This window comes from Talaromyces rugulosus, chromosome III (assembly GCF_013368755.1).
Source record: "Talaromyces rugulosus chromosome III, complete sequence".
Taxonomy (NCBI): domain Eukaryota; kingdom Fungi; phylum Ascomycota; class Eurotiomycetes; order Eurotiales; family Trichocomaceae; genus Talaromyces; species Talaromyces rugulosus.
Genome location: NC_049563.1, coordinates 4,522,126 through 4,535,883, shown reverse-complemented (window position 1 = coordinate 4,535,883; position 13,758 = coordinate 4,522,126). Strand labels below are relative to the sequence as shown.

The 13,758-nt window shown below is 48.9% G+C and overlaps 3 protein-coding genes across 3 annotated transcripts; all 3 read right to left on the bottom strand.

Annotated features, from left to right (window-relative positions):
• Positions 1 to 211: 211 nt before the first annotated feature.
• Positions 212 to 3,142, bottom strand: TRUGW13939_06338 (uncharacterized protein; the record flags this gene model as incomplete). The annotated part of the gene is made up of 2 exons (XM_035489491.1): positions 212 to 1,751; positions 1,803 to 3,142. The coding sequence occupies 2 exons, from the start codon at positions 3,140 to 3,142 to the stop codon at positions 212 to 214; spliced, it is 2,880 nt and encodes a 959-aa protein (XP_035345384.1).
• A 2,189-nt stretch (positions 3,143 to 5,331) lies between these two features.
• Positions 5,332 to 7,440, bottom strand: TRUGW13939_06337 (uncharacterized protein; the record flags this gene model as incomplete). Its single annotated transcript, XM_035489490.1, has 9 exons — positions 5,332 to 5,344; positions 5,408 to 5,496; positions 5,544 to 5,600; positions 5,649 to 6,184; positions 6,236 to 6,558; positions 6,609 to 6,656; positions 6,708 to 6,771; positions 6,834 to 7,364; positions 7,437 to 7,440. The coding sequence occupies 9 exons, from the start codon at positions 7,438 to 7,440 to the stop codon at positions 5,332 to 5,334; spliced, it is 1,665 nt and encodes a 554-aa protein (XP_035345383.1).
• A 1,764-nt stretch (positions 7,441 to 9,204) lies between these two features.
• Positions 9,205 to 10,107, bottom strand: TRUGW13939_06336 (uncharacterized protein; the record flags this gene model as incomplete). The annotated part of the gene is made up of 1 exon (XM_035489489.1): positions 9,205 to 10,107. The coding sequence occupies one exon, from the start codon at positions 10,105 to 10,107 to the stop codon at positions 9,205 to 9,207; it is 903 nt and encodes a 300-aa protein (XP_035345382.1).
• Positions 10,108 to 13,758: the final 3,651 nt, after the last annotated feature.

Below are 13,758 nucleotides of genomic sequence, written 5' to 3'. Positions count from 1 at the left end.
TCACTAGACTTTGAACCCCTAACCCATAACATAAACATTGACAAGAAACTACTTTTTTTCGACCAAACAAACAAACAAACCAGTGTTTCCCAATGTTCCAAAATCCCAAGCACTTTGCGCATCGTAACTCGTCAAAAAGTATTTAAAAAAAAAAGAACATAGTACAAGGTAATAATACAGGTGAACATTGAAAATGAAACAAAAAAAAAGACTAGGTCAGGTCGTGCCAGACTGTGCTAAGCCAGCCGGTTGGATAGCCGATTTCAGAGTCGGAAATGGATTGCCATTGATCAAAGCTTCCGCCATCGAGAAAGGCGACGACATCGTCTCCGCCGAGGCTGGTGGACCACATGGGATATTCGCTTGCGTCGTGGTTTGTCGACGAAGCGCCGCCGTAAGAGACGGAGCCGGGAGGCGGGAGCATCGGGAATGAGTGGGACGTGGTAGAGTTGATAGGAGGTAGAGAGTGAGAGTGAGAGGAGTAGGATGCAGGCGGCCCCTGCTGATGGGGTGTGACCCATGAGTTGAGCGGCTGCAGACGGTTCGGGGCGTATTGGGAGAGAGGCTGGCTGGGAGGCGCAGAGCTAAAAGCTGCCGTGGATGTCAAAGACGGCAGACCGGGGGATGTAGTCGATGCAATGGAGTTGTGATGTTGGATGGAAGGGAGAGAGTATGGCGATTGAGAGGGCAGGCCTCGCGATGGCATAGGCAAGCTAGGTCGGCGATCCATCTCGGCCCGTGGACGATCAACGTCAGCACCGGGTGGTATTGTGTTGGAATTGTTCACCGGAACCCAGGATTCCCGTCTTTGCTGGACAAAACCGTCAATCTGGGAGTCGCCAGACTCGCTCTTGACGGCGTTGCTGCCGTTGTCACTCAAGGCATGTCCTCGTTCCGATATGGCAATTGCCTGCCCTGTTCCATCTTCTTCGAGACATACTGCCTCGGGGATGCGGTCTTCAATATCACCAAAATCAAGAAACACCTTTTCAAGAAGCTTGAACTCCTCGAGGCCTCCACCCTGCCCACCTTCGCGAACGGGTCTGAAGCCGTTCATACCGTCAACGCCGTCGGCATTGCGTGGAGACTTGAAGTCTTTTTTGACTTTCAGAAAATAGCTGTGCAGTCGATTCAAGGTGCGGAACCAGCCAGTGGCTAGGCCCAGTCGCGGTCGCATATCACGTAGGACATCGAGCGATTTCCGTGTTGGTAGCTGTGGGTGGCCGATTGTGCCGGCCGAGGCAGGCGATAACGAGCGCTTACTGGATAGGCAGCCATCAACGTCCATGTGGCTAAAATGGGCTGCGTAGATTCCCATGAAAGCGGCATTGTAAACCGCGAATCCAACGAGCGGAGTCTCCACTAGGATGCCTCTCCCCTGGCAGGTGGTTACCAGATCCATCATTTGCCGTGCCGCTCGGAACAGTTCCCTAGTACTATCCCGCCAGAAACCCTCGGGGACGGCATACTTGTCTCGTGGAAACGTCGGCTCGTCGAGTGGACCAACAGGTTCACTGCACCGGAGAGGAAGAAAAGGCAGGTAGGCTCGGTGGAGCACAATCAACGAGAGAAAATACACCACATGCATAAGCATATAGGCCGGCAGAGAATGCTTCTGGTTGGTGATGTACTCGTCGGTGTTTCGCTGAGAATACTGCAATTTTCTAGGAAGGCTTTCCTGAAACTCGGCCAATCTGGTCCTAAGCTCAGCAAAGTGGGATTCACCCTGCCATGGTCCATATGTTTCGTTTCTACCAAAGTTAGATTATTTCCAAAAAAAGAAAATGATAAAAGTGACTAACCGTCGGCCTCCAGCACAAGCCCACTTGGCGATACTACCCCAGATACGAATAACGCGAATGACACGACTCAAGACCGACTCTTCAGCTCCGACCTCCCACCGATCAATGTCGTGGTCGGAGTCGTTGCGTGTTGCCACCGGGGACCACGCTTTCGTATCAGTCGATCCATTGCGGAGTTTGTCGTCTGTATTATAGGGCACACTCTGGCGCAGACTAGGAATCTGTACACCAGGGCCATCGAAGCTGGGCGGGCGACGGGCTGGGCTGTCGCTCAGACGGGATGTCCGAACGCGTTCGCCAAAGGAAAAGGCGTTGTCGCTCGGTAATTGAATGGCGAGATCGGGCACGTTGATCATGCGCGGTCGGTACTTTCCGCTACTCAGACATCGATCCATGATGAAACATGCCCAATATGTTCGCCGCTTCGTCTCTAGGACGATGATATCGTCGGGGTTTTGGTCTGGTTGGTCCCTCTGGCGCGAAACGCCAAAATGGTCAGCCTCGACCTTGAAGGGAATCGACCGGTTCGATGGCGTATCGTTTTCCAGGTCATATGGCAGGCCCATAGCTTGCGACAGGCGAATAGCGACTCCGACGTACACCCAGGCGCTCTTGCCGCGACACATGCCCCATTCATGCAAGGCCAACATCAAGAGTGCTTGGACTCTGGTGAGGTCGGGAATGGCGATTCCCATGCCATCAGAGCCGGCCAGGCGGTTTCGCAGGGCAGAGGCATAATACTCGGAAGCGACCGAGGGGTTAGACGGCTTGGCCGGGGCCGGAGGAGAATGATAGGCGACCAGCTGCGGATGGAAACGCGCCGTCAAAGTCAAGACACCGAGGAGAATCAAGGGCGACACCTCGGGCTTGGGCACGGGACTCTCCGAATGGTCGGCGTGGCCATCGGGTTGCGAGGCAGAAAGCTGGCGAGCCTGGTTCAGAAAGGTAGCCGGATGTATAAAGGGCAAGACAGTGGCAAAGTGGGCTTGGAACAGGTCCAAAAGGGTCTCCCATACTTTGGGCGACAGGATAGACGACTCGAGCACGTCGCCGTTGGCCTTGGCGGCATCCTTGGCGGCGGCAGCTGAAGCGCTGAGGACTTTGCGCGAGCGCTGCCTTTTAGGATTATTATTGTTGTCCCAGTCTGCGGCCGCGGGACGGTCTTCGCCATCAAGGGTAGCGGCGAGATCGCGCTTGGCAGCAGCGCCGCCTACGGCCGGGGGTGGATAGACACAGTCTCGACCGGTGGATTCGCAGGCGCGACAGGTGGTGTCGATGCCTGCATTGACGCATTTGATCTTGCTCCGGCGACACCGGGAGCAGGCTATGCTGGACCGCATCTCAGGACGGTGACGAATGCTCCTGCTTCCGTTTTCTCGAGTAGCGAGACATTCACGGTGGAAGATGGGTGGCGGAGACGGCGACAGGCGGTGGTGGATGGAATTGGCGTGGGCGCGGTTGAAGTTGGAGTTGGAGTTGAAGCCGGGGGTGGATCCGGGGAAGCATGGATTTTTTTTTTTTTCCTTTCCCTTCTCTTTCTGTCTTTCTCACCGACAAGTCGACAGACCGATCAGCTAGCAGGGGTTGTCAGCAAGGAAGGGGGGAGTGAAGCAAGAGGAAGAGAAGAGGGAGAGAAAAAGGAAGAGGAAGAGGACAGGAAGTGCAAGAGAAGCGAGGAGGAAGGAGGAGGAGCATGGCCGGAGTAATTAGCGCTGGGGAAAGAGCCAGAGATCATCTGGGGGCGGACAGGTGCCCGACTTGCCGGGAAGGAACCAGCCCCGGGCGGTACCGGTCAGTACGCAGTACCTGGTCGGGATGACCTGTTTTGGCTCCTTTTCTTTGGGGCTTTTAGCCAAAGCATATGTCAATAAGATACCATGAATTGCAACCGGGTGGCCGAGGTGTAGCCGAGCCAGGCCCGACGGCGATATTATTCCTACATTCCTACACTACGACATTGCTACTTGCGATGCGACATGGCTGCACTAACATACAGGTGCTACAAGCCCTTGTGCCAGCCTTTTACTCGTCTCTTCCCCCGTCCTACACACCGTATTATATTATTGTCACTAACAATCTCGGCTCAAGCGACGGGATCGGGTTCGCCAGGGCGGTCATTGGCCCGAAGCCCGCGGTCTTTAGCCTGCATTTAGCGCCTTAGTGTTTCGCGGGGCATGTCGAGATTTATGAACCGGGGCTCCGCTTATGACCATGTCGTATTACCTGCTGGTATTTCCTTTTTGCCAGTACATAATAATAATAACGGTGATAAGAGAGCCCTTCCTCTCCACCGGGTAATAAAAGCCTGTCGCTATTGGGTTCACTCCCAGTGCAACCTTGGCTTGGCCCTGGCACACGCACGCGGCACTGACTTTCGGATAAATTCCCAGCTTTCTCTCCCCCACACCGGGCGGCTCAGGCACACGACAAGATGCCGAGAGTCTTTGCTCATTATTCGTCTTCTGGGATTCCATTACTATTTTTTCTTTTTTTCTTTCTTTTTCTTTCTCTCTGTCTTTCTATTCTGGTTTTTCTGGGTTACTGTTCGTCGGCAATGTAATGAATAACAATAACCGGGGGAAGCATCCGACCGGGGAGGCCGACGACCAGCACGCCCCGAGTCGTGGGATTTCGGCAAACCTTAATCACGACTTTTCTCGGGCTGGGGAGTTATTCATTAGGTAAGGATTTCGTCACCCCCCTCTTTTTTATATTATTTTCAATTGCCTACCACAGCTACTCCGTACATCTCTGTCCAACTGTGCACAGGTGCACTGCCCAACCGTGCAACTTTACTTCCACTCGCAAGTAGGATCAATCCGGGTGTTGGCGAGTCATGCCTGGAGACTCCGAGGCCCGACTCGGCCAATCGCCGTGTTGGGCCGGGGAGAGCTAACCCCACACTAATCCCCGGATTGCATGTACATACCGTATGCATACGGAGTATACGGGCACGAGTATCTATCATATGTATAGAGAGAGAATATATATATATATATCTATCTATATATCTATATCTATATAAGATTCCGTAATATTACAGCGTTTCAACAGCCTTTGTATTTCCCTAGCCGGCAGCATATCCGCGTCAATGGCCCGTTAATTGGGCGAGACCACCCCTGCTAACCGAGCTGTGGTGTGTGCACTGTCCAATCGGTCGGCCATTTAATTAAATCCAACATTGGACAAGCTCGCGCCAGGACGGGTGAGCCCAAGCCTGACAGTCTGCATGTGGTAGGTGACACTGGGTGTCAAGTTGGATCACGTGTTGAGAGAGCCCTACATTTATGCATTACTTTACTCCAGATGTCATGCACTTTAAATGAAATGGCTTTTCCAGTATTACAACATAAAAAAAAAGCAAAGAATGTCAACATCGATTGACCACATGGGAAAAAGTTGAAAAGGGGTATCATTCTCAACAGCATGTCTATATATAAGCGATTCAGAGAAATAAAATAAAAGGAATTACTAAAGGGGAAAAGAATCAAAAAAAAAAAAGAAAAAGAAAAAGTCAAAGATTGAATAATCAGTCATAAAACCTAGTATACCTTGTCAGTCCTATTCATCACGATTTCAACACATGTCAAATTTATCAAACTTACCAGGCTGCAATGGCAATAATCAGGTACAGTGTCATCAACAACACACCCTCCAGCCAGTGTGACTTGCCGTCTGCGATTAGATAGTTCACCTAGAGGTTGTCAGAATTGAACAGCAGGAAAAAAAAAAAAAACTCACCAGCAAGACCGACACAAAAAGAACAGTCACTTGGAATCCGTCGCCAAAGTCAAGAGTCTATCCCTCGTTAGTACAGCTGCAAATAATAAACACTCTACTACATACCATGTCGTCAACACCCATAATCCAACCAATAACCACAATCAGAGGAAGCACGAGCAGCGCAATTTGCATACTCGAACCCACAGCCACGCCAATAGCCAAGTCCATCTTGTCCTTGCAAGCTACCGTCACCGCCGTCGCGTGTTCCGCCGCATTGCCCACAATTGGGAGCAGGATCAGACCAACAAACGTTTTCGAGATACCGCCGTTCTCTGTGATCGCATCGATCGCGTCAACCATGAATTCGGCGCACAGGGCCACCAGCACAGTCGAGATCACCAGCGTCAGAATGGCCACCCAAAAGTGAAGCTGTGGCTCCTCTTCCTTTTCGTGTTCTTGGACCTCGAGCTGGACGGGATTGCCAGAGACGCTGGCACCCAGCCCACCCATCGCGGCCAGTCCCTTGTGAGTGTCGCCCTCGACGCGGTTCTTCTTGCGTTTCTCTGTCTTTTCGCTGGGCTTGTTGTAGATTTCCGCGTGGCTCTTCAGTTGGAAGAAAAGGTAGGCGGCATACACGCACAGCAAAATAACACTAGTGCCTACACATCATCAGTATGTTTATCCCAAAAAAAAAAGAAAGAAAAACCCACCGCGTGAAAGCTCATCAGTATGTTGCGCTCCCCCTGCAGCCCATTTCCGAAACGCCGTAGGGATAATCAGACTGGCAACTGCAAGAGCCAACAGACTAGCAGCCGTCTGCGCAACAACCTCATTAAAGTTCTGCGAAATGCGGTTCATTCCGCCGAAGAAAAAGCACATGCCCATGACCAGCAGCAAGTTGGACAGCATACTGCCCACCAACGAGGTCTGCACAATAGTCACGTCCCTTCCAACCAGAGCAATAATGGCGACAATCAGTTCAACAGCATTACCAAATGTGGCATTCAAGAGACCACCAAGGGTTTCGCCGGTGCTGCAACTTCATTAGCATTTTGAAAGCATCCATGTGTATATAAAACCTACCGAAAGGCGACTTCTTCCGTGGCGTAACTAAGCATGGCGGCTAGAGGACTGTAACAATGAGTTTCTGATAAACGCGGCTGATGGTAACATCAAACTTACATGATACCAATAAAGTTGACAACAAACACAGCAGTCCTGTCCACATTGGTATAGTTGAGGGCGACTAATCGGGTCAGCAAACGAAAAATAAAAAAAATAAAAAAAATGGCAGTTCAAAAAACATACTTCCGACAGGCACACAGATCAACAGCACATTGACCCATGAATTAAAGACGGTGGCTCTAAGCTGGCTTCCGAGGGTAAAGTGAGGTTTGTTTTCGTCATCCTCGATATCATCCTTCTCGTACGTAGCAGCCAAGGTTTCCCCATCGCTGTTCGGGGTGGTCTTTCGGCGCCTGGGTTGGTTCTCGCTTTCATCGTCGAGACCACGGTTGATCGGGTCCTGGCTGCTGGCCATGGCCGAGACGTTGTCTGCTTCTCCAAAATCCAGTTCCCGGGTTCCTGAGGGTTGCGCCCATGAGTCTGGGTGTCCTAAAGGTATCACGCCTTCGCTCAGCTCCATGCGCCGGCGGGTCTCGGCTGGTGATTCAATATTACCTTCTGTCACACTCCGGTTCAGGGTTCCCATTTCTAGCTGACGCGCGGTATTGGTGGTCTGTCTTTTGCTAGGACGAAACTTTTTGAACGGGTTGTGGGTACTGGGTTCTCCATCATTGTCGTACCACGCCGACTGACGCGCCCAGGAACGGTATCGATCTGTTTGCGAAAGAAGAAAAAAAGTTCAACAAAAGGGGGATTCCCAAAAAGAAAAAAAGGCTCTCAACTTACGCATTTTGAAGAAAGAGATGATGGCGACGCGCTAGAATTTTGGAATTTGTATAAAGCGCAGATAAAAGTTGGCTTGACAGTAAATCTCGGTCAGTTTTTTTCCTTGATTTCAATTTCTGCAATGACTTGCAGGGAGTCATGCACGTACGACAAGTCACTGTCCTGGCCACTTGGATTCAACAGTCACACTTCCAAGCAGGTGATTGAGCTGTGGCGGATGACAAGAGTTGTATGTATGTATGAGTCTGCGAGAGCGACTAGGATGCGACTTGGAGGTGTGACAAAGAAGTTGGGATAAGTGTTGATGTGATGAGAGGGACAGTGGCTTAGCAGACTATTTGGGATTAGCGTGGAAACTCCTGGGGAAGTAGTGGCTGTAGTGTGCGAATAGGCGTGCATATAGATGTGGGTCTGTGCATTTTCGTCCAATAATAAGGTAAAGTTAGCGCGGGATTTAGTGGGGCTAGAAGAAGTGGGCCCGATCAGGGGTGGCCCCTGTGGCGCGCGATTTATTGCGCCTATGATTGGGCTGTGTCTGTTTGGGCTGTGTTTCGGGCTGCGGCAACTTATGATTCTTTGTATAATTTTTCATTATTCTCTTCTGATTTTATTCCTCTGAAATCAGGCAACGGATGATTATTCTTGTTGTTGACGGCCTGGCGCTACGTGTCCATCAGAGAATGTAACCGGCCAACCAATAATGCTGATGATCCCAGGTCCCGGCAGGGAAATGAGCGGGCCCCACAAATCAAGACTTTTCGCTCTTGGCGTTATCCCTGAGTATTTTCACAAAGTTCATACGGAGTGCTTGAATAATAGTTACTATGCAACGTGGCGCGGCTGTCTACGTATTTAACATTTCATTTTCCCTTTGCGGATACAATTGCGAGCTGAAATCCTTGATGGGTTAGCGAAGCTGACACTACTGACACTCACCTAAATCGATTAGGTTACTAGGAACGGAATATATTATTACGCAGTCAAATTACTCCGTACATTACTATTAGTCTAGCATCGCCACGTCAAACCAGTTCAGTCATTAGCCCGACTTTATCAATAATTGTGTTGCCACCTACGTACTCCGTACGTACGTTACAAAAAAAAAGCATACGTGTGTGTGGCTCAACATCCTTGCCCACTACGTAAAGAATCGTGATTAGCCCAGTTCTAGCGGTCTAGCCACATCACCAATTTTAAAGTTCAGGCTTGCTGCAGCCTGCAAGCAAGCCTTTCACGCATCCTGGGACTTGAGACTCGAGAGACTAAAAGGCCCAACAGAAATTCTAACTAAATACAAGGCGGTCTGCGGTTTCTGCTGACTGGACTGTGCTCAGCCATGCAACGCTGATCTCATCGGTGAATCAGTCTGCATCGACTGAGCGTATTATTGAGTAAGCAGTGCGGATTTTATCTATTCTTTTTTTTTTATATTAATAGTCTGGAATCAATTCCAAATTAATCAAGGCTGAGTATCTGACACTTAAATCAACTACACCCAAGTTTAGCTGAATCGGTACATTTGGTGACAACTTTGTAGATGCTCAAATACGCGTCTGCAGCAAAGCTGAAAAAATAGTCAAACCTTCAATGTTCAATGTTGGCCCGAATTTGACAGCATAGCCACCGAGAACAAGTTAATAGAATTTGACTACTAATCCGAGTTTCTTGTGGTGAAACTTGTCAACTGGTGATTGTTCTACAAAATTCCAAACCCAAGCATCCCAGCGCGCTTTCTACATGTACGCCTTGAATAAACCACTAAACCAAACTACTCCAGAACCAGTAAGCCTTCATCCACAAAACTTTGACACTCATTTCGGATTTTTACACAGTCGTCTGGTGTGACAAGGCTTTCTCGCGTTGCCTCATCCGCGTTCAATGTCTTGACCTCATCGTAGAGATCCTTGAGAAGCGCGAATTGATTATGCCAACATTTCCCAATAATGCCATCCAAGTAGTCATCATCACTCAACGGCGGATACTCCATGCGTTGCATGATCCCAACGACTTCTGCAGGATCCTCAAACGTATCCATTTCATAAGGCTCATAGCTGCGAGTTAGGCAATAAAGCACCGAGCCAATGGCAAATTGTTCTGTCCTTGGGCCGTATTTCCCAAAGGAACCTCTTTCATCCCCAGCTTCGGGTCCTAAAACGCGCTCCCATGGAGGCGCTTCGGCGTTTGCATCTGTTCCAATACGGGCCACGCGGTCAAAGTCTGCGAGTTTTAGGTGCTCTTGACCATCAAGTAGTAGATTGGGCGGGCGGAGGTCGCCATGGACATACTGAAGGGACTCGAGCCAGGAGACAGCGCCGCAGAGTTCTGTCAGCCAGCGCTCTACTAGATGTCGAGGCTCGGTTCCAGTGACTCCAGTCAACTCTCTGCGATCGTCGCGTGTCTGTCGTAGCAGGAGCCGTTCATGTATACTACCACCAGCCATGTACGACAGGAAGTTGCCAGCCGGAACTCGTAGAAAGCTCTGGACTATGTGAGGACATGGCTCAACATTATCAAGCATGTCGAAGAATTCTATCTCGTGCTGAAACAGTTTATCACCATCATCCTCGTTTGGACGGGTGGGATATTTCACGACAACCCGGCCATTTATCTTATACACCCACCCGGTGTGGCCTCCCGAGAGTAACTTGTAAAATGTCAGGGGTCGTGGCATCCTGATTATTCTCATTGCCGATGCTCGCAATGAGCATGATTGGAATTAATAAACTGAAACAACGTCAATTGATGTAGACGTGAGACTATTTAGGTCATTCGGTGCGGGGAAATTGTTGTACATATCAATCAATCAATTTCAATGTTGACATCAATTGATACTGCAATAAAACCCAGGTTTAACCAAATCTAAACATTTTCTAGAAACAAGAAACTAATCGATTTTTCATGTAAAAATAATTTTAACTAGGTGATCAGTTGCTTGTTGTAAAAGGTTTTTCATGGCTTGTTGTATACTAATTTGGGCGTAGAAGAGCAAGGTTAATTGATACAAAGTATTGAATAATTCAGTTCAGGAATATTCAATGTTCCCAGCATGTTAGCTGCTAACCAAAAAGCCTTCGGCTAGTTGGTCAGTCCCTATTATCCAACAAACATGTCACACCCGGCAAAATAAGAGGGGATCTTGGACTTGACTCTGTCTCCCAGGTAGTGTGGTGGAAGATAGGACCGCTCTGTGGAATAGGCCAGTGTGAGACACAGCTGGGTGTGTATCAAACTGTCACTTGCTTGCAAACAGGCAGGGTGCACGTAGAACCCTAATAATAAAAGACTTTCCAATACAAACCAACTCAATTCACTGAAAAGACTCTCGCTGTTGTTCGCTCTGCTGCCCATATCGCTTGTAAAGAACTAAAGACTACCCAAGAAATAAAGAAAGTGATCGGGAGCTGGGAAAGCCACCCCTCCGGGGTTCAATGCAGTAGTTGAACCGTTCCACAGGAGTAACAGCTTTGGCACCGGTTCCAACAGACTCTGGGAGAAGGTTGATCATTACTTCGGACATTCTGGTCAATCCTACAGTGCCTCGATGGTCATCCGTAGTGAAGCCGAGGTCGGAAGACTTTTCGCCGCTGGAGATGACCCAGTCGTGAATGATCACCTTTGCTTCCCTTCCTTGCATCGAATCTATCGTGGCCACCTGAGGAACATCCGGTGGAGCAAATCAATCTAAGCTGCTCCATTTTGAACAAGGATTTGCGGATACGTAGGACTTGTGCTTGGTAGGGGCGGATGATGATCATGTCCCCCCAGGATATCCGCCATGTCTCTTGTTCGCTAGGACCAGAAGAAGAACTAAAAGCCGATGCTGATCATTGTATCGACTCTTAGAAGCTTCATCGATGATACACATGGAGCCATCGACGCTAGCGAGCAGATTTCCAAAGTCAGTAGATGCAGGTAGTTGAAATTGAATGCATCTTTCATCGACTCTGTAGTTGCGATTCGAGAATTCTCCGATGAAACAAGCAACCCACGCTGTTCCCTGTCAAAAAAGGGATTTCCGAAGCTGAAAGACTGGCCCTTTGTCGGAGTTCTTTGAAGGCATTATTCGAATTCGGGATAAGAAAAAGGATTCACAGTCGCCAAATTCGAGGCTTTCCCAGCCATCCACACGAAGATTCTCAGTACCTGGACCATCTAGTAGTCGCGATCCGTACGTGTATTAACTTGGAAACTTCGACATCAAAGGAGAGGTTTGTAGAAAGGCACCCATTCGCCCCTTGATAGTAGTTTTTGTCAAGTGTCAAACTGTACGGAACCTCAAGGGCGCGCCGAAGAATCAGTTCTCCAGTCCTGGTCATTCCGAAAGGTGGTAACAGAGGCACCAGGAAGCAGCGGAGCTTCCCATGTAAAAAGGTGTCGATCGTGCAGCCCGCACGAAGACGCCGGGCTAATGTCTCTCAGAGACGATCCATGCGAGTATTCTGGCGCCCAGATGTCATAGAAGAAAATAGACCACATTCTAAAGTCGGTCGAGGCAGAACAAAGGTTGAAAGCAAATGCCTCGTTCATTACGTCGATTGAAATTAGTGTCGACTTGGATCGCTGCCGTAGGTTTGTGGCTAACAAGGAGTCCATCATAAGTTCTGATGTTCGGCCACTCGACAAAGACTGGGCGATACCGAAATTTTCCCGTCAGTTTGACGGGATGCGTTATTCTACCCAGCCGTGTGGGCATTTCGAGAGTATTCTGGGGAACGAATTTGTTGAACTGGTCTCTATCGTTCAGGGAGACGACGGTTGGCTGAAATTGTTTTTTGAGACCTATTCGTCTCGCATCAGCACAATCCCCATTGTCTGGCCTCCGATGTTTGACGCAATAATTCCGAATAACCGTTTGCGAAAGTTTCTGAAAAGCTAATAGCGCCTTTCGTCGGATTTCATCGATGGAGTTGTTGGGTATAAGGACTGACCAAACTGCCAATTCTTTTTGGTTGATGGTAAATATGTTAAGAGAAGTAGGAAAGTCTCGGTAGAAGGGGTGAATAAATAAGCAGTTAAAAAGAAGGAAGACACAAGCTAGCTGCGATATCGGATCAGCGAGAACAAAAAAAAGGGGGGCATGCCGTTGGTTCGGTGAGCCAGGCCCAACGAGGTCCGGACGATGGCCCCAAAGGGGGAATCATGAGGGCATCCCGGCGGGCCAAGCTGAGCTAATTGTGTGAGTTCCGATGATTGGACAAGGATGCGCCTCAACTACCTCCGGTGAAGAGCGGTGGCATTGACCAAGACAAAGTAACAAAGGGGGTCGCCGCAATAATGAAGAATGAACACGATGATTCCTTTGTCTTGTTCCTCCGTCTAGACTTTTGTATTCCGATCTTTTTTGATTTGTTTATCCACACTCAGCTGAAACGATCCATCTCTGCTTGGGTGGAACTAGACCCAGCGGTGAGACCTATTGAGGTTATTAATGAGACAAGAAAAGAAAAGAAAGCAGAGCTGGATTTTTATATACTTCATTATCAAGGGTGTTTCGGACCCACGTGCAGAGGAGGCTTGCCCCCGGTACGAACATTGAATTGTTCCTAGTCATACTATTTCCTATTTAGGAAATATTTGTACCGCCGCCTGCAGAGCCCAGCCAGGCTCCAATTCTGCCTCTTCGTGACTGCCTGCTGAAGGAAAAATTTCTTGATTTCTTCCTTTCCCGCTTGTCTCTTTTCTTCAAAATGTTGACAGCAAGCAGCACTAAAAGTCTCTCAGGCAGTCAATCAATGGTATACACATGCACTAACATGTACTCGTCGATTCTTGTTGCGAGTTCATCTCATATTTCCTTCTTTCATAAATTATTCTAAAGCTATCTTCTAATTCCTGCATCGCTACAATGGTTGACTCAGAAATCGAAGAGCAAGCCCGCCTTTCTCTTGTTGAACAGATAAGTGCACTTTTGAAGGAGAAACACACCAGCGTCTCAAGAGTCGCGTGGGCATTTCTATGAATCAGCAATCTCGACAGCCTACGCCAGATTATTTCCGACCTTCGCAACAGAAAAGATAACCCAGCCCGAGTCAGGCAAATCGATTATGCATTTACTCTCCGAGCTTTGCAGAATGATATACTCAAGCCTTGTAAGTAATCACCCTGCTAAATTGAACAAGTACTGACGATGTACCAGGGCTCGATATTTCGAGATCCGAATCAACCATCATTAATCATGATTATACCAACGAAATCTCTGCTTCCTGTTTGACCCCAGAGGGCCCAGATAACAAAAAGTGCAAGGTTTCGCCAGAAGTCTTGGATGTCTGGATTTGAAACGAGTCCTGTGAAAGAGCCTGGCTACTCCGTCAACTCTGGGGAA